The 27,740-nt window shown below is 38.2% G+C and overlaps 1 protein-coding gene across 3 annotated transcripts in view; it reads left to right on the forward strand.

Annotated features, from left to right (window-relative positions):
• The window catches only part of LOC110974918 (uncharacterized), a 114,710-nt gene that overhangs the window by 45,764 nt on the left and 41,206 nt on the right, over positions 1-27,740 (forward strand). For all 3 annotated transcript variants that reach the window (XM_087135423.1, XM_087135422.1, XM_022226885.2), the window contains exons 4-6: positions 5,068-5,272; positions 13,604-13,738; positions 17,226-17,426. In XM_087135423.1, the coding sequence (XP_086991549.1) occupies positions 5,068-5,272; positions 13,604-13,738; positions 17,226-17,426 (541 nt within the window). The remainder of the gene's footprint in view (positions 1-5,067; positions 5,273-13,603; positions 13,739-17,225; positions 17,427-27,740) is intronic.

Raw genomic sequence — 27,740 nt, forward strand, 5'->3', positions numbered from 1 at the left:
ATTTGACTGGGATAACTCCCTGACACTAGGCTGTAGATTCGAGTTTGGGGGAGGGATAGAAATGTCAGAACTCACCTGCAATTGAAATGGAAGAGATCAACATTTTCCAGCACCTGTACCAGGAAACACTATTTATATGAATTAATGTTCGTATATACAGTATAAACGTACATGTTGGCAGTTTTTAACCCATGGTCTAATAGCTACACTAGGAATTTTATATGAAATTAGCATTCTGGTTCCTCACCTATTCATTTTTTTCTGTGGTCTTTATGTCCAGGGAATGGGAGTAGGAGAAGAGGTACATGCATATCCTACACCCCCTTCTCACCACTGCCCACATCCACTCTCATCACTGACACTAAGTAATGTCTGTGCACTTAAGGCATTCTTGGTTCATCATCACACGTTGATGGCGTTGTGTGCTATGTGATTGGTGCACGTGGTTTATTAACTATATGCATCACTTGCTGGTGCACTTTGTGGTCACTTGGGGTGACATGTGGGCACCTAGCTTGCAACTCGCAGGGTATTGGGGTGGACAGAGTTCCCGTTGCTTCAGGCATTGTCAGCTAAGGGATGCAACGCTGTACAAACATGCAGGTGGTATAATCAATGCTGTGATTTGGCCACACGTTCAGAATTGATTTGAAATGAAGAGGTGCACATCAAATTATACGGACCATTTTACCATGGACAAAATTGAAATCATAATGGGATTTACTACATACATATATTATACATCTCTTTTGGGCTAGTTCATACTTCAGATGAATACAAAAGTCAAGCATATGTAGCATTACAAATTGCTTGCTGTACACTTCGCTGCATGGAGTTAAAATGTGTTCAACGTTTGTGAATTTCAGTGTGAATATTTAAAGTGATGATGATGTTTGAATTTCCCTGTAGTCAGGAGGTATTTGTGATCTAACCAGTACAAACAATGAGACCAAATTTTCACCATTGTAAGTTATAAGGTAATCCTGCTTGTGAAAAGTATTTGCTGGTACATGTAAGTGAGACTGATTTTAGTGAGGCAGTTCAGTATTTCAACAGTGCATATGTCTTAAATGAAGCACGTCTGAGGTCATGTGGGAACAGCAATACATGGACGAGGTCTGCCTGATCAGCAGAGCCATATGGACTTGGACACATACATTGTTTTTTCAAATATCCTTTTTTGAAATATGAAACTAGATCATTGCATCACGACCAAGAGTGTTTTTTCCGTTGTATTGCTACGGCAATAGTTTTGGTAATAACCACCATCCCTGTACACTGCAATAACATGGGCAGTTCCCTTTCCCAGTTCCACATCACTAATTCTTTTAAATGCTAGAAGCACATCAGATAAATACACTCTGTTTTGTGTGAATAACCCAATTCCACCAGATTTTGTTGGAAATTCATCGTAGCCTACACTCTCATCTTATGAAAATACATGGCAGGTAAAAATTGAAACAGAAGAATACAGTCAATGTATGTTGGACTTTAAGCATGGATAGGCCTTCAGAATTATAATTAAGAACGCTTTACCCACAAAGCTAAAATGTATAGTGTGACATGAACAGAAATGCAGATAGCCTTCTTGAAGCTCCAGATCACCTCACAGCTGTCCAATGAGGTCAAGAGGAATCCTAGTCAAGATTTCTGCAGAAACTGGCTGGAGGATGCATGCTGCCATTGTGGAACAAATTGCTCAGACAGTTGGCAAGGATATGACAGGTTTAGCATGTTGATTGGTCCCAGGTTGTCAAATTAAGTAATGATTGGTCTTCTGAAAATTGCAGAACTTGTCAGCTCTCTCACTAGTTTGCATACACTTTTCCAGTTTGTAAAACATTTAAGGGCAACCCCAATCAGCCAGAGGTCATCAGTTTCTTCCAAAAGGTTCTTTCAAGGGACTTGGCCTGGGTAGGTTCATGTACATGATTCTGAAATGATTTTCTAAATACCGTTGCCACCATTCTTTCGATCTTGAAAGTCTCAAAGATTACCACCTCCCCCAGTACTCTCACTGTTACACAATGGCTTCTGGTAGAGGCAGAATGACCAAATTGGAAGCCAAGAGACAGGCAGCAAGGTAGTCATTGAAAGGGATTAATTGTTCTTATGTTAGTTACCAAATAACAGCTACCATGCATGCCCTCGAATGTACAGCTTTGTGCACAGGAAAATTGACCATCTTCCACCTTTTGTCTGCTAAAGACAGAATTAAATAGTACAGCTTTCAATGCTTTAAGAGTAATTTCTATCAGTCATTCTGCCGTCAGATTCAATTGTCTCCTTCCTATCAAACTCAAACTGTGCAGGAACTGAATATTTTTGTGCTTTAACTTTCAAGAGGCAATCAGACCTTATTTGAGGTAATAATAGCTGGGCCATAATGAATATTCTTAAGGTTTATGAAATCCTCCCATATTTCCATAAGGATGTGGGAAAGCTGGGGTCGAGCAAATTTGACTGCAACATCGTTTCAGTTGAATTTATCAATTATTTTCCGAAATACTTATATGAACTGACTGAATTACTTGAATACGCCCCTTAAGATTGGGATCAGTTTGTCTGACAACACAATGTCAGGTCTACAGGTAGAGGCAATGAATGTTTTGCAAGTATTTTTTCATAAAAAAAAGAAGTAGCAATTAAGAGGACTATTGAGATCTGCCCAGTTTCCTATCTTTCTGGTCGACAGAAATGTTCATCATTCACAGAATTCAGTTAATTGCATGAATGTTCAAAAAATGTAATTTTAAAATCTTCTTAAAAACAAGTAACAGTACTTGCAGAAAACATCAAGGAGTTCAATACGTGTGTGTGACATCTGGAGTTGCCCACTTTCTACACTCACCTAGACTCCCCCTCTCCCCATGTACTCAAAGTGTGTCCCGACTAGCAATATCAACAGTCGTATAATACAGCTGTATTTGCTTGCTGTAGCCGATAAATCTCTTGACAAGCTCAGGTTTCTTTATTTCCTATCATTGGTGGGATATTCATTGTCAGTCACACAGACACTTGAGTGACATTATGAGATCAATTGATGCCCAAAGGACCAATTTCACCAAAGCCTCCATGTCATTCACCTTGTGTTGAATGTGCATCTCCATGTGTACTTATCAGGGTTCACATACCGATGGATACCTCTGTAATCTCCCAAAGTTGAAAGCCTGGAGAACAAAATTTGCAGGGTATCACAAAAAGTTCCCGCCAAATATGTGCACTAGAAATTCAGATCAGGTGGCTCGGGTTACAAAATACACCCAATGCAAACAGTGCAATCAGAAAATCCAAGTTTGACTCTTGGTGCAGCAATGCTGAATTGCCTACAATTGATGTCAATTCTATTTCATCAAAAACAAAAAATTCATAGAGAGAATCAATTTATGCTTTCATTCTTTAATGTGATCCATGATCTCACAAACATGTACTTCAGATCTAATGCACTCTTGCTTTACAAGCCTTTAGATCTATGGCCCTGCATTAAGGGATCTTGCTTTGAAAGATCACTTTCTTTGTTGTTTTCTTTTTGATGGAAATCCAGTGAAGACAATTTGTTATTATGTTTACCTTAATAAGCCCTGCAACAAATGGAAGGGGCCTAGATGGCTCTTAGGAATGTTTTATTAGCCTGAGTAAGGCAGTAATAATGATGTTACACCTTGAGTTCTAATTGAAAATATGGACGCCGGAAATGTCAACAGTGAAGTTATTATATTAAACACATGTTTAACACCACAGCCAAATACAGCTGGAGTTTTTTGCATTTTCCTTCCAAATTGATTTCATCGACGGGCTTTGTAATTAGAATATTGTATAAACACTTTCAAGGACATTTAATCCTCCAAGATTCCTGGCCTCAGAATTCTCTGGGAGCTTTGACTGAGAAAGGCAAAGTGATTGTCCAACCACACTGTTTTCCCCACACAGGGATTCCTCCTTGAATGCATTCAAGTACATTTCAGATTGTGCCCGAGGTGTCTTCCACAATGGAGGATCTTGCGGGATTGAGAAAAATTTCGATCTAACATGCTGAAGAAAGTCTCTGCTTATTTTGATAAGAAGTTATCAGTAACAACCTACTCATGAAATGTGATTTACATTAAAGTGTGCTGCGTGTATGTGACTGGCTGCAATTAGGCTCACTCGGAATATTATTTTCTTAACTACAGTGTATCATGTACATGTAATTGCTTTTTTCAGTTTTCATCTGTCCTTACAATAACATTCTGGCTATTGCTAAGTATTGCTGTTCACGTGTTTTGGTAGCTTTTCATTATTATGTTTCTACCATCTTTGGCTTATTTGTATTTATCTTCTCTGATGTATATATTTACAATGCTTAGTCATACAGGTATTCGACTTTTAGACATATAGTGTAGGTATAATGTTTAACTTTGATGATTAAGCCAAATTATCTTATGGAAATGTCATATTCAACTTCAGTTCATGATTTCAACAACATTCATTTTCAACAAGCAAAGTTTGGGTTCACAGTTTGAACAGAAAACCCCCACATGAGCTTTAACTTCCTGTGATGACATCGAAACTCTTTATCAGGAAAAGCAGTGGAAAAGTTTAAAATGTCTTTTCATTGAGTGCAGCCAAAAACATGTCAGATAGCTTCCCATATTTGAAAAAGGTGTAGAAAATTACGCAAAACATATTCAAACATATTGAAGTAAACTTCATCAATGAGTATAAACTTTCGTTTGATCACATAAACAAAACAAGATTAATCTGGTACTATGAGTCTTTCTGTGATGTGTTGTATAATTCTGCTTGACAGTTTTTCTGTCATCGTACAACATATTACAGGAAACAGGCTGTGAACGATACTAAATGCATGGCAAAAGATCAAGAAAAACACAAGATAACATCATCGTCATATTGAACAAATTTCCTTTGAAACAAATTGCTAAAACTTCTTCCCCAAATCATTTATACATAAAAAACAGCCTCCGTCTGCATAATGGTACACGGTATATTGGATCAAATTGCATCCTCACCCTGACGTGCCTTAATGTGGTCTGTTTGACAGGTCTCCAATTCGTTTTGACCCCACAGATTATCGACGACAAGAAGTCCTCCCGCTACTGCAGTTTCAAGAGGCCAGCACCACTCTTATCTTCCACTCACAGCCTCCGCTTGGAGTATCATCTTAACGGAAACCAAAGACACCATGGCTATGGTGTATTCAGTCTGAACTACTTCTTCATCACGCTACAAGAGGCTGAAGAATTCGAACGCGAGTTGAAAGGGGGAAACTATGGTAATGAAAATATTTAGTGGAAGTAAAGTCAGTGGACGTTGTTGACACTGAAGTCATTAATTTTCCTTTGAATCAATGGAACTGCTGCACAAAGTATTGCAGTAGCATTGGGGAAAATATTAAATTTGAGGCAGTATAACGTAGTCCATGTTGAAAAAATTGAGCTTAAGTCATTGTTGAAAAGGTTAAAAAGGGGACAATTTTCAATACTAGAGGCTGTTATGGTAGCTATACCATTTGTTCTTTATGAAACCTCCCTCAAGTTTTATTAGGAGACCACAATCAGTGAGTATGACCAAAGGCATGCTGACTGTAGGGAAACTTGCATAAGACAGAACTAGCTTCAATGCAAAGTTTTAATACAAACTTTAAAAATGGACCTTCACATCTCAGCTACCCTCATTTTCAGTTTTGTTTAACTGTTTTAAGGGGTCTTTTGATGCATTTTTGGTTTACTGCTAATGAGAAATGTGTATATTCATGATAAAACTGTGATGTCATCTCGGGAAGAAATATCTCAATGTTGTATTGGTTTGTGCACAAAAAAGTGCTTAAGTTTTTTAAAACTTTGCTGGCCTCAATTTTCTTTTCTTGAATGATTCATTGTTGAGTAAGTTCCCAGCAATAAGCAAACATGCAACCCATTATCAGAAATGTTTTCGTTTAGTTTTTGGTTCACAATTTTGGTTTCACAATTTGAACAAAAACCCTATGCACCGAAACTTGTCTTCTCTGAATTACATCACAGCAACAGTGCCCACAGTGTTCTGGGAAAGCATGGGCAAGTTTTAATGTTTTACAAATTGCTCTTTTCAATGCATTTTACCAAAAAGGGATGTCAAATAATTTTGATACACTGAGGACGAGTATAAAGTTGCAGAAAAATGGGGTCTCAGAAAAATTCATTGTGGCAACACTTTAAAAGAAGTGCTAGCTGTGACAGTTAATCAGCTCAAGACTCATCTGAGGAGATGCTATTTCTCACAGCGGCACTAATGTGCACATTCGGTGAGGCAGCAGTAGCATACACTGCATGTCTTAGCACAGTTCTGTCAAGAAATAAATTGCTTATACTAATGGGTAACATTTTTCAGCTGTGGTTACTATGGCAACAGCATCCCATTGGGCCAAAATGCTCTGTGCATGTAAATGCATAGGTTCACACGTGTATGACATACAGTACAAGCTGCCAGGACTCATTGCAACCCACATTGTTTGCACAGACACCAGTTACCGACACTGTAGGCCCATGCACAGCCCCCCTTCCTTGCCACTTGAGAAGGTGTACTGATACATGTACCTATACATGTCTAGACTAATCTGAAAAGACGTCATTACCCTAAGAGCACTCTAGCAAGTTGTGACACCTTATCTGTTGAAGAGGAATATGATGTGTGCTAACAACCTTTTTGTACACAGATGGGCCCACAGCAATGACTTTTAATTCCAGTCACTGGATCCTATTAGTATCGTTACATGTACAGTTTTTCTGTTACCTGTGTAAGGTTACAGACCAGCAAACTGTCATATACAACATCAATTTTTAGGAAAAATATACAGAACTTGCTGAATTTTGTTACAGACATCAAATTAAGTAAGGGTTATTTTCATCATTTACTTTCTGTTCAGTTTGACTTTTAGATGATCTTAAAGGAGATGTTTAGAAGCCATTTACCATTTTGAAATGAGTTCTATTCTCTTTATTGTAAAATGGACCCATTTCAGAGTTCAAATTATTTGAAATTTCTCTAAAATACAAGCTTACAGTTGCATTCAGAGCCTTGCAGTTGGAGCCCATACAAACCCACACCAAGCATGGCAAGAAAAACCCTTGAATAAGAAAGGCATGGAAGGCATGGAATTATGATTTATTCAGTGCAGGTAATTTGAGGCCTATTTACCAACGTGCACTCTCCAATAGCTGCATTGACTCAGTTGGCCCCTCAGTGGACCGTGTGAGTGCTGTAAAGTAAATAGCCAATATGATGCAACCAACGTTGCATCATGTACTTGCAAATTTACAGAAAGTGTCAGAAAAAAGGTTTAGTTTGAAATTGAAGAGATAATCTGGAGGCCATCATTACAGAATTCTGTTTTGGCAGTAAATAATTTCAGTTGGTCTGGTATGCTGTGATTGCTGTAGCAGCTACATTTGAAATGTTTTTAATAATCGATCATGTCATGTGAACATTTTTCTGTAGGCCAACATCTGATACTAGCCATTTGCTGATTCCTTGTTAGTTTTCTTGTACCACAAACAAGGTTGGGGTCTGGAAAAATGTCAGATCCAGCAAGTAGGCCCATTGCAGTCTGTCCAGGGACTCATCAGCCATACAAACATTCTGCCTGTGGTGTCAAGCCCAGTCTCAAGTCTTCAAATCAGGAGTGTGCCCAAGGGGTGCTGGAGGAAGGAGGAAGGAATCAGGGAAGGGGAGGGAGATTGGATTAGTTGGCTGTAATGATGTGGACAACCTTAGACTGCTCAGCCCCTTAGACTGCTCAGCCCATTATTAACAATGCATACAAAGTTGGGGCTTTGCATCATGCACTTTCCAAAGCCTGTAAAAATACATGAATTATACAAAGAAGTCAGAAAAATCTCAACTATGCTATGAATAAACTTCTTCCTGAAGAAAAAAGACAAACAGAAAGCCAACTATACATTCATGTATAGCTGACAAGGAGATTGGCTAGAATTTGAAAATATGTTAATGAGCATGTAGTCCAAATTCATTTTTTATATTTGTTTTGCGTGTGCTTTATAGAATTGTCTTTCAATGCATCAAAACCTCACATGGATTTTAATTTAATAGGAAATACCTTATTTGTTGAAAAGATATTCCCCACATCAGACTGCATCTATTGCTGGAACTAATTTTGTCCTAAATGGAAACCCTTTCCCCTAAATGAACAAGGCATCAATCCTGGCCTGAATGTGTCATAGCAAGACTTCACTGCTGGAGAGTGCTTCAACAAACATCTACTGCCCACATTTACCCACCCTCTATAAAAGGACACACCCCCCCAAAAAGAATATCATTACACAGAAAACAGCTGCTATTCCAACTCCAGAGGGCAGGAGTCTGTCTGTGAACTGAGATAGTTCAACTGATGAGACTAGTTTTTGTTTTAGGCCCTCTAGTTAAAGTGTACAAATTTGATAAATCTTGTGTGAACAGCTGTAGCTGCCTATCTGTCTGGGAGGAGCCTAGTAGGGGCAATTAGTATTCACAGCACAAAGTTTACAAGGATTTCATTAATATTTAATGTGGAACTGACCTTAAAAAAATGGCAAATTATGTGTATTTGTGAATATCTGAAACTCCCGAAATGAGTCAAAATTATCTTAATGGGAGATTCTCTAAGAATATCGAGTTTGTAATTTTGATTTCATTTATTTGCTTTTTGTACAATATAAAAATGTAATAAAGACAAAGTAGAAACAGAAATCTAGATTGTTAAAAAAATATGTTCAAAGAAGAAACCCTGTCAGTGGAGAAGCAGGGATAATACAGACAAGTTTAAAGACTTATTTCCATTGCAGTTCTGTACACGGAGTTTGATGAGTTTTGGTACGGGTAAACGAATAGGCAAATAATGTATGTTTACACATAACCTGTTCAGGTCAGGTAAAATTAAATAGAGTCTGGTTCAATCAATAAATGTCAGAGGAAGTACAGGCAATTCAATCAAGCAGTGATTAATTACCCTTGAAATCGTTCTGCAGAAATTTCTCAATTGGGACACTGAACAGTTTTAGGTTTCTATTGCTTTTTCTGAATGAGGTTGGTTTTGTAGTTGTTGAGGCAAATCCCAATATCAATTTCAAATTGTCTAGATGTTGCCAAAGATGTTTTTAGCTATTAATTTTATTTCCAGTAATCAGATTTTAGCATTTTCCTCTAAGCATTACATTTCATGAACTGAAAATTTGCAAAATATGTCCACCCTGATCACAACATTTGCATATTACTGTGACATTGTGATCACATCATCGTATTTGCTGAATTCTGAAATTTTTTTATAAAAACAAAATACCAACTCAGAGGAATTGTTTCCAGACTGTAAACAGCAATTCCTCCAAGTGTTTGGACATTTCTATGGTGATGACATGAGTCAGCCAGGAATATATGCAGTTTGGCACATCCTCCACTGTAGCATCTAGAAAGATTTCCACAATGATGGATGGTTTCAGTTTGCTACAAGTACATGTACGTTGGACAGTTCACACATACATGGGGTGATGGGGACAACACCTGTTAAAACATGGACATTGTGGGGTCCAAAGATGTTCTGGGAACAATTTTTGTCCTCACATCTCGGCCCTGACTTTTCTAGCAAAATAAATTGTCCCCTTAACACAGGGAAGGCCCACTCAACAGCAGAGTTGTAGTTGAGACCGGATAGACTGAGACCAAGACCGAGACCTGAAGTTGCGAGACCAAGACAACCCCCTTCAAAGTGGAGCGAGACTGAAATGGTCCGAGACCAAGGATAATAAACAACAATAGTAGAAATAAACAAACGAGACACAAAATTACAAATGAACCACAATATACAATGATTTGTTAACAGGGTTGACAACATTATATGTGGGCTAACAAATGTTTGAACTATCAACTGTACTGAAAAACGCGAATGAAATGAATAGGTTTTATATATGGTACTGAAGAAAACAAAAACATGACAGAGTAAAGTAAAGTAATTGATTGTATGCTACTTAGTGCCGGTCTTTACCTTAGACCAGCCACATTTTCAAGACCATAGGGGAATGAAACTGCAGCTCCCAAGACTGGTCTCAACACAAAAGAGGAAAGGCAAGGGAATTTGCCAATTTTCATGAAATGCCTCAAGAGCTGATCTCACTTTGGTGTATTTTTTTTTTTGTTCTTTTGTCACTCAATCTGCTAATAGTGTCTCCCAACCCATGCAACCGACCCCAACCCCAACCTCAACCCTCCCCTCTAACAACAAAGGGCCCTTCTACCTCCTGGCACTATTCATGGTATTATGATGGAAGATGAAACCACTCTTTGGAGATCCGTCTCCAAAGCCCAGCTCTCTGGCTCATAGGGGAGAATTGGGCTAGGTTTTCCAAGCGAGTGGAACCTACCTGTACTTTGGGATCAGTTTTTGATTCCTTAAGCGAAATTGTACTACCTTTACTTTGGGGTTGTCATGGGAAGTGATATTAGTAGCAAGCACCATTTAGAATAGAAGTATTTTGTTGCAACCATCTGAACTAAAATGTTCTCTGAAATGTGTATTCAGTGTAAAAAGCGCCCTCTCCTGATGACTGAAAGAGAATTGAAAATATTTCATTTGAAATCATACATGTTTGTGTGACTTTTTTACTGAAATGTGCATTAATCTGCAGCCGTTGTAGTATGAAAAGTTTTGGCTTAAAATGGATCAAATCATCAGATTGAAAGTTATTGTAGAAAGAGTGTGAAGTTGATAATTTCTTCCAGTAAATGTAGCTTAAGTTAACCCCATCACGAGCACAACAGCAGTGGTTTGTATCAGATAAAGTTCTGAACCTTTGGAATGCTGTAACATGAAACCATACGTGTAGATAAAAGATGTGTTAGAAATCTGCATACTCTTCCTTTTTCCCTGGATTATTGTCTTTTAATCTTGCACATGTTTGAGTACTAGTTGTGACTTTGGATGGTTTCCTTTCCCAAAGCCCAGTTTAATTTTAGCATCTCAAGATTAAACAAGTCAAATGCAGATTGCATATCTACATGGCAGAATCAGACTGTGGGTTTTGAAATTTATAATGTCATTCCACAGGGAGTTGTGCATATAATGGAAATATACATGTATATGAAATGTAATGTCATTTAAAGTCAAAGTAAAAAAATTCATGTTTATCATTCCTTCACTCGCCCGTTTTGGAAGCCATCTGGATTTTTGTTACCATTGGAAAATGAGGTGGAAAGAGAGTATAAATGTTCACCAATCTATCTGAAAATGAAATACCTGTAAATCAGAACTTCTCACATTGTAGTCTGTCAGTCACACCATCCTTGTACCCCTTTGTACAACTGCAAATCATACACATGCCTTTGATACCATCTTCATCCACTACCATGGACCCATGCTGTTTCCAGCCAAAACCAAGTAATTCCTACTGCCTCGCATGTTCTATCATTTTCTCTGGCAGTTGCTTTGAACAAAATAGCTAAATTCACAAGCAAATGGAGGTAGCACACAAGAAACTTTACGCATGACTAGACACTCGCTGGATGTCTCTCTCAAGCTTATTGGAGTGAACCCAGGTGTAGCAGTGTGCACCACATACCTTTCATGCAAACTGTGGCTGTGCTTTTGAATTCTTATGAAACCTGAATATTCAGTTCTCTTGTGCAATGCACTCTATCATTTTTGTGTCTTTGAGCAGTAGAAGCCCATCAGTATTTTGTATTTTTCCACTTCATCTAGTAACACCAGAAATTAATCAAGCGTCTAAATGATGTAGCTTAGTAGCTACACTTGTACTACCTGGCTAAGAACCTTTTTAACTCAAGAATCGTATAGCATTTTGTGTATGATTTTCCTTTATGTTAGATATCAGTGATGTAAAAATGTGATTGATGGTGCTTTTGAAGTAATAGAAGAATGGAAGGAAACAGGCAGCAGTTTTTACCTGAAACTGAGACACTGTACATCTTCGGAAACTGACTACTTCTTTTTTATAAATCTTTTGATAAAACTGAGCCAAAAGTGGGAGAAATCTTTGTTAGACAGTCAGGTCACAACCAATTTCCTGGTTTGCTGTTACGGTGCATTTTGAACTTTTCCCATACTTTGACAACATTCACTTTCACACTGTGCATCCCCTGATACTTCAGGAAGTCATGGGCCAGATCAGAAGTAATTTTGCTTCTTTGCCATTCTGTTGCCGTGACCATTCACAGTCTGTTGCCTCACCTATTGCCGACTACTTCCTCTCCCAAACATCATTACCCAGTAGTTAAGCAGTGAGATGAAAATACGGTGTAGGTCGAGGGTACTTTCCAAAGGAAAGCTGTCAAGCAAAAATACATCAAAGAAAAACCCCTTTTGAGGCCTAGTGCTGCCTAAATTACAGCGTTGTCAAAGATCACCCGAGAATTGTGTGACTGAGCGTGATCCTTCATTATTTGGAAATGGCAGGGAAGTAGTTTGAGAGTGCCTCTGGCAAGGCGCCATCAGATTCTTGATTTGTGTAGACCGTGTGCGACATGTAGGTGCCACACTCTGCCGGCTGAGGAAAGCAACCCTGCCAGCCAGGCAGCATTGTAATATTGGGCAAACGTGCCAGTGTGGCCACTTTGGGATTGCCTTGGGCTACAAAACACCCAGGACGTGTCCAGATTTGAACCAACAAGTTTTTTGCAATGTGAGCAACCTTTCACATATCATGTTTGACCAAATCTAACAAAATGAGTCACAAGTCTCCAGAGCCACTTCTGATTAAAGGCCTTTCAAACAATCTCGCAGAATAAAAATCAATAGAAACCCTCTTTTTTCCATCAAGTCTATTTTCATCAGGATGTCAAAATTAGAGATATGTGAAAAACATAGCACGCTAAAAACTTATTTAGAAAAAGATGGCCTGAAGACTTGCTTCATGGGATTGGGTAAAAACTTTCAACAGATGCATAGAACTAAAAAAAATGCTTCTAATTTTGGCAGGAGTTGGACCCAAATGACATGATCAGCAGTTCAGTATTGGATTTTTGGCAAGTACAAAAATTAGCTAATAGTTGATGATTGCCCAAGATGGCTATGGATGGTGACTTTACTGTTGCTGCTTCTTGGGTGAAGAGAGACCAGGATAATTACCATCTATGAAAAACCCCCTTCTTCTTGTTGTCCAAACAAACAAGTGTAAAATTAATGTGATGGTAACTGTTGGGAGAACTGTAAATACAATAAGGTGAACTATTTAAAAAAAAGCGACATTGCCTACCGCCCGGCACTGTATGATGTATATTTACTATGAAATATTTATTTACATCTGTTCAATCAATAGTGCATTTAGTGCAGGATGAAGTGACAATTAAGAAGAGAATGGAGAAATGGTCAGTGCGAGAGGTCGGAGGAAAACCCAGAATGAATATTCCTGGGAAAACCCACAGAATCAGGTAGAGACTGAAAACCCAACCCACATGCTGACCTAGGTGGGATTCGAACCCGGGTCACAGAGTTGGAAAACGAGAAAAGAGCCATCACACCAGCCTTACTCCCTGAATACTATAGTCTATAGATTTTCGGTCTGTACATTGATAATTCAAAATAATATTCTTTGCCTATGTCCACTTTTGTTCTCTTATGTGATAGTCCAGAACACAGCATATGAGGTAGCCATCATTGGTCACATCTCTATTGACATCTTGAGAGCACAGACACATTGGGTGGACTACTTATGGTATCTCAGGGGCAGACCAGGTAACAGGCTGCTGCTTAACATTTTAGGTAAGTCTGATGAAAGGCAGGCTACCACAGGATAATTATTGTTATGTTTTGTTTGTCAACGTAGCTGCTGTCTTTAATGGCTTATTTGTTCTGAGGGGATCCAGCTTGCATCAGTGATCATTGATTTGTTGCTTCATGTATCATACAATGGCAGACTGTATGAAGTTGGACACTGTGTTTCTGTAGTAGCTCATTCATAACACAGAATAGTTACACAATGCACATTTCTGCTGCTCTGCTTTTGTAATGGGAAGCCTATCTTATTGTTCATTGTTAGTGACAATAGCAGTAATGAAAGAACAAAACAACCAAATTTGCATTTCTTGCAACAAAAAGCAACTGAAAAAAATGAACAAGAGACAAACAGACTTTACCCAAATGTTTAATACCATTACTTTTCTCCTGGGAGTCTGAAAGTAGGACAGCAAATGTACACATATTCTTCCACTCTTGAGCAATTTGCCATTTTCTTGCATTGATATTCTGTCAATATCCTTGTTCCAACCTTTACCATTACAGCTTTTTGGACTGTTCAAAGAGCTTCAGAATTTTGGACTTCATCAGAAATATTGTAGCATTTAGAGCACTGGCATACAAAGTAATCTCTGTGCATACTAACAGGATGGCCATTTTAAGATGGAACAAGATTTGGCCCCAAAAGACCTCTCTGTTTGTGAAGAGGGCATGTAAGTCATGTCTGCTACCTTCGCAACATATTGTCAAACCAGGATCTAGAAAGAAAACAACTTCAGAGATTTCTGTGCAGTCAAGGAGAATCTTACATATTATTGGACAGAGAAATCCTTTTTTCCTAGAATGGAAGGTTTGATGGGAGATATCACACAGGTATTGTGGATACAATTAATACAGTGCACCAGCCAGTTACACAACCTTGTTTTTGCAGCCCAAGATGGGATATTCCCCTTTTTTATGTCAAATAAATAACTGAATATGAAAAAACGTCCACTTCCATGAGAGAAGGTTTTACCCAAAAAAAAAATCATCTCTAATATACACCTGTCTCACCAAGTAAAATAAAGCCACTTGGAGGTAGATTTGGGTCTGTCTTTGAAAACACATAGTCCTACATGGAGGCAACACTTTCCCATAGTTTATTTCATTTTGACCAAATTAGTGACTTGGCTCTATTTGTATTCAGTATCTTGCATCTGATTTAGAAGTGTGATCAATATTTGAACCTCCTTTTTTTTTGGTTAATATATTTCTCATTGCCCGTTGGCCATGTCAAAACCCCAGTGCATGAGCTGCTTTTGTTTGAATTCTTAAAAGAGTACAAGTACCAAAAATATCACCACTATAACCAATTTCTTGATTTTGAGTTTTATGTGGAGGATATTGGACATGTCAGGCCCTTCCTAGCAACATCACCGCAGTAGTGTGAACTCGGCAATTGATGTAGGCAGAGAAGTCATGATCAGTTATCCCATCCAATGAGATAAACTACCTATAGACCAACAACAGTCGGCCATTTCCAAAAACCATGATTAAACACTATATCATTCCCAGAGGTTACTTTGGTACACTGCTGGGCATCATGGAGACAAAAATTGGGGCAGACCATTGCAAACTTAAACGTATGCACAGTTGGTTGCACGTCGTCTGACATGGCATATTTTTTCCTCAAACATTAATGATGTCATCATTAAAGACCAAACTGCACAGAAGGTGAAATTATGATGGATTTCAAATATCCCATCGTTTAATGACCATTTTTACAAATAATTTTGATTTGACACAGTTCCTGAAGTTTATCTTAAAGAACACTGAGAACTGTTTCAAAAACATGTAAAAACTTGGCAAATGATCTTTTAACAAACATGAAATTGAGGCAAATATGAAAAACTGTGGAAGTTTGTTCATACATGTACATGTTGCTGTGATGTACTGAAACAATAATTTTATTTGTGGAAAATAACTGAACATCAAATTCAGCTGTGCAACATGTAATATTTTCAGTCATCATCCATAGTTCTGATTTGTATCACTCAATTAACGTTGCTCTATATTCTTGTGCAGACCTGTAATGACTTATGTTTAGTTGGGCACTGTAAAAATTATGATACCCAGACATTGATTGTAATAGATGTCAGTCTCTAGGTATTTTAGGTCTGTGATCCCAATAGAATGTAGATTCCAGTGCTCTCTACAGACCTGTTGCTTTCTCTATCATAATTTGCTTTTCTGCAGTACATAAATTTTAATTGTTCACATATCATAAACATGTGTGTTCTCTCCATTATTTCAATTGGCACTTGTAAATAGTTCCAGTCCCTGTAGACTAGGGAACAAAATGTTTTTTGGTTCTGTCCGCTCCGAGCAGGAACAAAAGAAATGAAATGAAAAAGAAATGAAATTGACAGTCCTTTGGCACTCATGCACCGCATATAGGTGTGCAAGTTTATGTACGTTTCACGAGGAGCATGCTGAGTACGTACAACGATTTTAGTCTAGAATGTATGGTTTTCAAGTGCATGCCGAACGCGTGCTAGAACCCGGTTGGAAAATTAAGTACAATCAGTCTTTTTTTCCCCGGTGAGGGTGCACTTCAGCTCGGGGCGGGTAGGTGAAATGCTCATGCATGCCGAGCATGTGCACACAGACATATCTACCTATCATGTCTTTGTTTTCGAGTGTGTGAACAAAGTTTCTTTGCTGCATGGACAAAATTGCTATCAGCAGAATATTCTGTGCATCACATCACCATCACATTAGACCCAGATCACTGCAGAATCTGACAGATGGATGCGGTGATATGGACGAAGTAAAGTACATTTACAGTGAGAAATAGCCAAAAAGATGGGGTAGAAACTACATCATCTGTCACAAATTTGTTATAAATAAATTATACAGCTGGCAGGGAAACTGTCAAGCAAGTTTTCTCTGACAAGGCTGCACATTGAAATCACACAAGGGACTAAACTGTATACATTATAAGTGTTGCGGAGTCTTTAAAAGACAGATAGATATTCAGGGACAAGCTGTCAAAATTCATGAATGTCACTGTATTCACCATAAAGGGGCCTCAGGGTATGTACATGTATATGGGTTTCAAGTGACGCAGTCGTCTCTCACAATTTCTAAAGCAATTTTGCACGGTGTAACTGTGGTAAAACAGGCATTATTTGCTCAAGCTATATAACAAACTATCGTTGAAGTTTATGTATACAGTTGCATAAGGCATTTATCTTGTTGGCTGTTAGTGGCATTATGTAATTCATATGATATACGTGCTATTTTACATCTAACTAGAATGGATCCAATTTTGTAAATGATGTAAAACAGGAAGAATTATATAAGTTTTCTCATTAATTTGGAAGATATGAGTGATTGAAATGCCGGTGTGAAACACTTCACCAAAGCAAACAAGAAGTACCCAAGATTTCAGCTTTGTTTTGTAAGAATGTGAAGTGATCAAACCGTTCTCCAAATTATTTTTGTTAATATTATGCTTACTATTTTATTTCAGCTGTCAGCATTAATCCAGCTGGCATGTTAGAGGTTCGAGATGGTAGCACCTCCATGTCACCTCTTCTCCTTCTGATACAGAGAAACAGCACTAATGTCATGGATGTCATTTCAACCCAAGAAAAGGTCTACGTTCATTGGCATGGCCCAGTCAGCCAGTTCAACAGACTCAGATTTGTCTACTCCAATGTGGCACCAATGGGTAAGTGGATCCAGTTTAGTTTTCAGTAACCTTTTCATCTGGCTACCTGTAGTGGCCCTCACTGGCAGAAGAAGTATTGAAAAGAATTCTTGTTTTAAGAATGGATATGCCTAATCTTTGCATGCCCAAAGCAATAAAAATGACACTTAATTGAGGAACACTTGAGAGCTATTCTGTCAGCGCCAAAGCTCAGAAACTCATATCTTGTGAGAATGTTTTGTGCACGTAGTTACAGATCATATAGGAATCGGCAGGTGCTTGTGATTTTGTCTTTTTTGTAGTTTACTTACAACTCTGAGGTCTGTAGGAACTGAAGGAGCATACTGTGTATGTAACTCTGTGTTGAAGAAAAAATCCCCTTCTATAGAATAGTAAGAATGACATCATAGTAAGAGCACTAACATCTTTGAGAAAAGGCATGGAAAATGGTGGTTTACAAAGGTGTCTTTTTCAATACAACGAACTTTAAAAAAGAAATATCAGTAGTTTCTTATATGTTTCATACATTTAGAGGAGCGGAAAGTTGTGCAAATTTTGCATCTGGGAAAAAAGAAATCACATGGACCCTTTAAGCAGGTATAGATATAGCCTTGCATCATGGAGATCTGGGTGCATTGTAGGTGTCTCCTCAGAGCTTACACTTGCTGAGGAAGAAACAAAAAATGTAAAGTCTGTGTCAGCCTGTATGAGTCGTAGCATATTTTCATCACCATTTTCGTTTTGACCCCAAGTAGGCCATTCAAATCAAATGAATGATATGCTCTTCTGGGTGTATTGCTTCACCGGCTTTGGTCATGGTTCATCAGTGCTGAGAGTTCAGTCACTTCTCTAGCTGTTGAGAAATTCGCGGAATTTACTGCTGAGAATCGTGTCCGGCTACATTAATATAGTAGGTTGTGGTCCTGATTAATTTCACACCTTTTCTGACACATGAATGGTGCAGTTAATCCGGGCTTGATTATTTTGGGGAATTTGCATACTGTACTTTTCTCTGAAAATCGCACTTTGTTGCTTTCATAAAATATATCAGGATTTAATATGAGGAGAGACGCCAGTTCCTTTCAAAGAACTGCTAGTACTTTCTTCTTGTTGTGAAATTGAAGTACAGCTTTACTTGCTATGTTGCCAGTGGGTCTTCACATGTAAATATAGCTCAGTTCTCCACTGGGCGAAAAGACTGACGCAAATACCAGTCCCACGGGCTGCCTGGCGGTCACATGTTCCCTTTTGTTTCTACCAAATTATATACATTCAAGTGAGAAGTGACCGAAGCACTATGTCTTAACCAGTTACACATGTACTAACCCTGAATTTGAGCCTTTTTTTCATGCAATTTACTGATTCAGTGGATTTGGATAGAAACCTGCGCTGGAAAAGAATTCTACAAATTAAAGTCAAGAATCAAACATTGCTGGAACTTCTCTTATATTACATGTGGTAAATTGTGAATGATTTTTTTAGTCTCCAAGAAATTTTAAATGTTCACAATGGAGAGAAAGTTCACTGATAGCAGTAAGCAGAACTATGTCAGTGATGTTCAAATAAGCCTGAATATACTGAAATCAAGAGTCTGGGGTAATTTGTGCATGAGCAACAGTGTTCTAGATGACATCTGGTTATATGGTGTCTGCTGGCTTTCCTGGGCCAACACATTGTGCTTTCTGTGTGAATGTTGCGGAGATAGTTTGCCTTGATCATTCATTATATCAATCAGGATACTGGCATACATGTATGAACAACATGGAGAGTCCCGTTAAGGGAAAAAAGAAAATCTTGTCTGCATTTAATTGTTGAAGGTATCTGCCAAAGATACTATATTGTTTCTCAGTTGTTGAATAGCAGAGCTGCAATTTTCATGAGAATTTAGATGTGAAGGAATATTGTGTTTAGCAGACATGCTTACAACTGGGAAATATTAGGGTGGGACACCATTGCCTATTTTCAGCTTGAGCCCCCTTGACCTCTTGGTACATCTCCACATGCATCAACCCATTCTCATTCACTACAGCTTCTTTGCAGCCAGCTCACGTCTGTGATCATTCCACCTGCCCCTCTCCGTGTCCAAGTCAAGTGGGGATTGTAAAAACACTGCCCCTGTCAGCTCCCTCTCTCCTCCAGCCCTCCAGCAGCCTTCTATTCCCTATCAACCTTTATCCCTTCGTATCTTGTCTGTCACGACATGAATTTGCTCATTTGCATTTCATTAAGCTGTTGAATGGCAGGTTCGTGCTTACATGAACATGTTATTGGCCATGTAGCTCGTTAATTAGCCCCTTGTTGACTGTTGGGACTGTGTAAAGTTCAAGTTTGTCATACATGCTAGTTCAATATTTCTTTGCATTTTGACTCATTACAGAGTAATTGTTATTTAAAGAAAGGCAGTGAAAAGGGTGATTGCTATTCTATTTATCATTGGATTGTTGAAATCTCCACTAGATAGCTTTTCCTCCAGAATATTGTTCTTGTCACTATTCATCAGGGGTGAGATTTGAAGGGATATTTCCTGATTTCAGGATTATTTCATCAAGATTTTACCAATTTCAGGATTTTTAAAATGATTCTGCATTTGACATCTGGAAAAACCTGAGTTTACCATTAAGGGGTTTTCATGAATAAAAGTTAACATAAAAAAAGGACTGGATATTTCCAGGGATACCTTAAGGCAGACACAAATATATAGATCCTATGCTGCTGCAGGACCTCAGTTTCTGATGCTTCTTTTATGGATATTTCATTTTCCTCCAATCTCACTCCTGATTCAAGCAGCCATTCTATTCAAGTCTGAAAAAAAAATTGATTCTTAAACATTTTACTTGTTGTTAAGTGTAAGTCTATCACTCTAAACTTGTTGGTAGAGCTCTATCAAGGGACTTTATATAGTCAATTACAATTGAAGATATAAAACCAAATTCCTGTCTTAACCTAGGGATGTGCATATTTCCATGTTAGCAGTCAGTTAGTGATACAGATTGCCTGTCCAGGACACTGTGTGTGATGTACCTAGTCATTGAGCCCTCAAATTGAATAAATGTTCATGTGGCACTTTGTCTTTGGACTTGATACACCGTCGTCATGCACAGCCATCAGGCAGTCTGGCTGGATGCTAGTCACTGAGTGCAAAGTGGAGGGAGTGCGGTGTGGTATTTTGCATGGAACGCATGTCATTGGTGGGCAAACAGAGCCACAAAACCTGGGGAAATCAAGCAGGGTAGCAGAGATGTGCAGATTCGAGCTGTTCGTAATGTAATTTGACAAGGCCAGCTCTGGGCCATTCTTGCCCAAAATAACAAGTCTTGTCTCAAAGTACTAGACCCACTTTACTAAGCATCAGGCAACAAGTCATGAGGAAGCATAGGGAAGCTGTGCTGGCAGACTCAGGTATGAATTGTTACGTTGGTTTTCTGTTTTCCCTCCTACTTGAATGTTACAGTTGCTACTTTCTGATTGTATCAGATTAATCAGAAACTGTGAACCATCATAATACAAAAATCAGATGTTTTTTAGCTGTAATCAGGTGAAGCAGGGTACGTGTACATGTATTTGTCTTTAAAAGAAAAAGTATTACAGTGGTTGACTGAATAACAGAGGCACAGTTTCTTTCATTAAACTGAAAATTGTTTGCTATGAGCAACTGTTACTCACAATGTGATTTTTTTTGGGGGGGGATACTTTTGCTTTTTGTTCTTAGCAAAAGTCCTATTATTTGATGTAGCTAGATTAACAATGAATCAACATGTAAGCAGTTAACTCTTTGTCCGTGAGTGATAGTTGCATAGCTTGCCAAATGTCTTACCAGACATATGTTGCTTAGTTCAGAATGTTGGTGCACATTTGTTGGAAGGCTTTTCAAAAATAAGAACAGTCCTGGCAGGGCCAGATTGCAGTTTCATATAGGCTCTAAGTACCAAGATTCCATAGGTCCAGATGTACCGGTGTTCTGTTGGCCCCTGGGTACCAGTATTTCAGCCTATAAGTACTACTGTTTCATAGGCATGGAGGCACAAGTGTTCCATAGGCCTCAGGTACCACAGTTCCATAGGCCCCTTGGTACCAGTGTTTCATAAGCCCTAAGTACTAGTGTATAGGCCTCGAGGCTCAAGTGTTTTATTGGCCCTAGGTACCAGTGTTCCATGGGCTGTACGCCATGTTAGACATTACATTTACATTTGTGTAGAGCTTTGCATCGTAAATTGATGAGTTGTATAAGCTATGCACTTGCTGGTTTGAAGCTTTCCCTAAATAAAAAAAACTTCAATAGAGATGCTGCGAGTTTTTCAAGAACTGTGTGCTTTATGGCACACTGCCTGTGGTATGTGTATTTTCATTGGTTGTCCAGTTCCTCATTGGGCCTTAAGCATAGTACCTATTGGATAATCTGGCACCGGCTCCTGGAGTTATAGCTTTCATTAAGTTTACATAACATGCAGATATTTTACTCATTTCTCTTTTTGTAAAAAGTGCTAAAAGTACAATATGTAATGTTTGTTTTTAAAATTGCTTCAGTGGAATTTAAAGTGATTTAAAGTAACAAGTCATGCTTCTTGCTCTGTCAAAAATGTTTATAAAGTTTCCAGACTTTTCATGGTCAAACTGTTTTATGCTGAGTGTGAATTTGAGAAGCACAAAGTTGCATAATCATGCTTTAAATTTCCAGAATTGTTAACAGGTAGGAAATGTTTGTTGAGTAATACATGTGGTTACAATGTTACACAGAAGTTTCCCTGTATGTGTCATTTGAATAAGCATAAAGAAAATGCTTATTGTTTAATTAGAAGTTTTCTGTTTCTGCTCACACCGCATTTGATATTTTGAAATCACTTTTTCTTTAATGATATTAGTGAAAATGGACAGGATTACACATAAATGTCTTGTTTACATAAAACAGTCCCATGGGGCTAAGATAGCAAGGGAGAGAAGGGAGAGGTTATCATGCCTCAAATTTTCGAATTGCAACTCCTTCCAGGGCATCTGTTTCTGTTTGGCATCTGTTTTATGTAATGGCAAATTGTCCTGTTTTTTCTTACAGCAGTCCCCATAGAGTATCACATCATTTTGAACCAGTATACATGTACATGTAAGTGCAGTGGACATGAGTGGAGTACGCATGTGTATTGGTTCATGTGCTGGTTCTCGCACTAATACCTTATACATAATTGTGCGCATGATGTATTCACTTTGTTACTCTATTTTGACATGATACATTACTGCCCCTACAACTTTGTAAACTTCGGATATTTTGTCTCACGGTACAAATTACCGGTATCTATGCATCTTTTTATTTCACACACAAACACACACAAAATTGAAATTATGTATTCAGTCAAGAGAGTATATTGTAGCAATGCAAAAACATGTACATGATACTGAAGAAATGTGTGAAATGCTACGTAGGAAATAAAATGCAGGTTGTAAATAATAATGATGTTAAAGATCATATAATAACATTTGAAATTTCGAAACTAAAGACAACAAATCTACAAGAAATGCAGGCAATTTTCTATCTCTATCTTTTGTGGTATAATTTTAAAGAGCACCTCTAAGGAAAACGTGTTTTCTCTGATTTTATCTGTTCAAATGAATATGGAAGCATCCAAATCGAATGCAGAGTTATTTGTCTTCAGAGCTCAACTGTAACAAGCTTGAAAGGGCTTTTTTCTGTTCATGCTAAGATGCGAATTCTGAATGTAGATTGCCTCATTTCTGAGAAAACATGGAAAACGAGGGGAACCCTTGCCCTGTGTTTATAGTGGATAAACCCTTGTGCATGCCAAGCAATGCATGTAGCCTTTGTTTTTAGCCATTGTTTGGGATGCACAAGGGCTTATCCACTACGAACACAGGGCAAGGGTTCCCCTCAGAATGATGCAATCTGCAATCAGCATGTTCGCATCTTGGCATGAATAGACAAATGACACTGTGTTTGATGTGGATGCTGCCATATTTATTTGAACAGAAAAAATTAGAGAAAACATGTTTTCCTTTGAGTTGCTCTTTAACAAGCAAAGTTAAGGTTTTTGTTTTAAATCCAGTTTGTAATCTCGATTTCCACAGAAGCATATTTTTATTTTGACGTAGCATGCAGCTCTTTGAGGCATTTCTACCTCCCAAAATGGTAATTTGCTAGCCTATCCCAAACGACATCCTGCAGCATTGTCGTCAGTGACGTTATAAGGGTGTGTGCAGGAAAAATACTCCTGGAAATACCGGAAGCATTTCGGGCATTAATATCCGGTTTGGAGGTCTGTAGCTAATGAACCATTGAAGCTGAGGCAAGTCATGAAGAGATGGTAGGGTTGGACAATTTGTTGGATGCTGTGAGTTCATCGCAATGAGTACTAATGTTATGAATGGGGAGCTGTCAGCAGAGAGATAGTTGATTATTACTGGCAGGAGATTTATTCATCTTAGCCAACTCTAATTATTGGCTCAGGGCCTGACTGCTCAGTGAAAAGTACAGCTGACAAGGTGTGAGTTATGGAATTAAGCCGGTATGCCCTACTTTGATTGCTGTGGGAAGCTTGCATATGAAGCACATTCACAAAGAGTAGGAATCATTGAGCCCCAAAAGCTGAAAGGCCTGCCTCAAAATCTTATAGCTGAATTCAGAACATAAAGGAGCTTAAAAAATTGTCTGTTATTCAATTAACAGACTTGGGATTACTTTTGATAAGGAAGTGAGTCATTAGATCAAAATATGTTGGACAAAATAGTTAAACAAGCTAGCATGGTTATTGGCTATCAGCAGGAACTGTTAGTGGATTTGAGTCAGACATGCGCAAAATCACTCTGATCATGGCAGACAGATGTCATCCGAACATTACATAATAGGTTTATTCATAATCTGAGAAGCAACCGGCTGGTACAACAGAAAATGAGAACTGTGCGTTATCGCAGCTCATTTGTTCCATCAGCTATTAAGTGGTACAATGAGCAGTTGTAACAATGAGCAGCTGTTTGTTTCTCTGTTTGTTTTATGAGGATCACAATACATGTGTTTTCCCTGCTTTGTTTTAGAACTATTAATGTGGCATGATGATCTGTTGTATAGTTTAGTAAGCTTTTTATTATGTAGCTATCAACTATATTGACTCGTAAATTTTTAATTGTTTTAATATCCATGTAATGTGTGAAAAAAGACCAAAGGAATTTCCCTTCAACTTTTAAAATGTTATATTGAATTGAATTGAATTGAATTGAGTAAGTTGAGTCAAGTCACAGATGGTGCATGGTCGAGTCAGGCTTAATTCATGCTTGAGTCAATTTGAGTCTCTGATATTTGAACACCACCTAATAAATAAACAGAGAAGACAGTTTATTAACTGCGTGGTAATCAGTACACAACTTCTGCTGGATTCTTCCTCCAAAGATTCATGAAAATTTCAATAAAACAAATGCAATCGTGCCTTCGGGTATAAAAGTGGTCTCCCACTTGCATGTATATACATCCTAATTGCATCATGGAAACAAAGTTTATTAGAAGTTGAAAGCAGGACATATTAGCCACAGTTCAGTTGAGGTCTGATTGGCCTGACTTCAGTGTGTGGAAACAAGCCGAATGAATTGGTAATTGTGTTAGAGTCTAGTTCCAGAGTAGTCCAGGGGCCAATTTCATAGTGCTGCTTAAGCGAAAAATTTGTTTGAGCATGGAAAAACCTTGCTTGACAAATCAGGTTACCAGCCAAAAGTTCTTGTGATGTATATTGTTTTGGAATGGTATTTACCTGTCTTTTGGTTAGCATGACAGTCAAGGAAGTGTTGAAGCTGGTAATCTTTGTTTATTAAGCAAGTTTTTTTGCGCTTAAGCAAAATCTGTGCTTAAGCAGCTCTAAAATTGGCCCCAGGCTATGCAGTACATTGTAAAATCTCAAGGTGTGAAGGAGTCTGTATTGTACCAGCCCGTGATACCAAACATAAGTATCTTTGTATTGTCATTTAAAGTACATGCATATGAACATGAGTAACTTCATATTACGGTTCATCATAATTTTGTAAATAGTTTTGGAACTCAAGTTTACAAGTGGAGTCTTATGATGAAATTCTTGAGTGACTCAGAGTTATTTGCTCATGGTGACTTACATCTTTTACTGGATGAGAATCAAGTCAAGTTCAGTAATTACTTGCCAAAAAGAATAGCTTTACGATTTGACCACATGCGGTGTCATCGCTTATGCACATTTGTGAGACCATGATGCATTTATGAATTCAGTGGGCAGAAGTTGAATAGTATAGGCCAAGTGTGAGGGTTGAACCCATCAGGTAAGCATTACTAATGCACATCTGCATAAAACTTGAATTTCTCTTGACAGTGGCAAATCATGGCAAGGAAGTATATGTAAATTACAGGTCTTATCTGTTGAAGGACACGTTTGGTATAAGTGAATAATTATTTTCATTCAGACCTCTGAAAATCTTTGTTTTGATTAAAGCGGCTTGTTTCAAACCAAGAGGATTTTTTTTTCTAAAATTCAAATATTGGTAATTATCAAAAATTGAAAATTGAGTACATTCATCATCCTTACAGCGGAGTCATCCTACATGTACATTCATCATCCTTACAGACTACAGTGTACATTAAAGCAACAACGTGCAGCATTGTAGCTTTTTTCAGCAACTGTGATGTGTAGATGTTTAAATTTAGCAGCATGAATGATCTGGCATTTCACTGGTAAATCTCCGTGAAATATTACAGGCCTTAAAATGAACACATAAAACTATCATGTACACAATTTTGGAGTGCACATACACATACGAACCAATATTTATAAATATATGATAATAAGCAAGGACAGCATGTGTGTAACATATAGGGACAATTTGGGTGTGAACTTTCCATCCCGAGTGGGACCAACAGAGGCTGCAGGTTTCCTAGCAACAGTTGCCCCTCATAGGAACTGCACCCAGTGATTCATGGACATCCTTTGTAATGTACATCATTTTGTAATGTACATTTATATTACACCAGAGGGTGTGTGTGTAGAGTGTTCCTGATTTGAAGTGCCTCTGTTTATGGAAAATAATGCAGTGGAAAACAGGCTTTTATTACACCCGTGTCCAAAATGGACTTCCAGAGCTACAGCCATATATGTCTATTATAGGGTATCTCCACATATTTCCAATGTAAAGAATGTAGACCTAGCTCCTGATATTCAGATGCAGCTGTGTAATACTCCCCACCAGCATGGCTCTTTTCAGCCAATGGGGGGGGTTTCTTCTACTTAAGATGGATACCTCAACTACCAGTCTGTTGCTTTTTTAACACTGGGCATGTGCATTAATGCAGTGACACTCAAACAGCCCTAGTTTAGCTGTACTGTAAAATCTCATTGTCACTTTTTACCATTGGCTGCAACTCTTGTGGCATTCATGGTTAACTACATTTTGCACAATTACTTCCATGTGAATGGTTCCTAACATAACAATAAATGAAATCCACTTTTGATGACTAATAGTGAGACCATGCCCCAGGGTCTATTTCTAAATGGTCAACGAGATTGTTGGAACCATCCATTGTTTGAATGATGTTGGTTGAACTGTAGTTAACTTTTGTACACATATCTTGCTGGTTGTTTGTCTAGTTTGGCTGAAACACAGTCACAAGGGGTTCACTGATACAAGCGTGTGCATGCCGCATATGTACATGAAATTTGCATCAGTGTGAACTATGTACACATGGATCAAGGTACTGCAAGTGTACTGTGTATGTAACTGTTGATAGAGTTAGAAAATCGAACTCTTTCTTTTCTTGAATTTTTGGACAGAGGTGTGCTATACTTGGCCTTGGGAATTCTGTCCTGGTCCCTTGGGTATATTAACATGCATTAGTGACTGCATTGCCTAAACACATTTTCTATAGGTTAATGGGATATTCAAGTCTCCAAAAAACATTGATTTGCTCTTTTCTAAGGTTTGGCAAACTTGAATGGTCATCAAATAAAGTTTTAATAATTGGAACACTGTATAATTATCCTAGGAAAATTCACAGTATGTACAACACCCCTGATTGTCCTAGCTTGGTTAAGAAAAACATACATTGGCAAAAACATTTATCTATGATTTGTGTGCTCAAACATAAAGGGACATTTAAAAATGCTTTTCGACTGTGGTGTACAGTGCCTTCAATATTTTCTGCATGTCATCTTCACATTTGAAATATTTCGCCACGAGTACTTGCCATACTATGAAAGAAGCTGAAAAGATGCAAGAGAAAAAAAATCAATATTCGCATGACTAATTGAATTAGATGCTTCTGCAGTGACAGCTGCAGTTTGCTGGTTACCTACCTGGCCGAGTAGAGGGTCTGTGCCCAGACTCAGC

Source organism: Acanthaster planci, linkage group LG04 (assembly GCF_054643075.1).
Source record: "Acanthaster planci isolate LZ-2023a linkage group LG04, COTS_SCS, whole genome shotgun sequence".
Taxonomy (NCBI): Eukaryota; Metazoa; Echinodermata; class Asteroidea; order Valvatida; family Acanthasteridae; genus Acanthaster; species Acanthaster planci.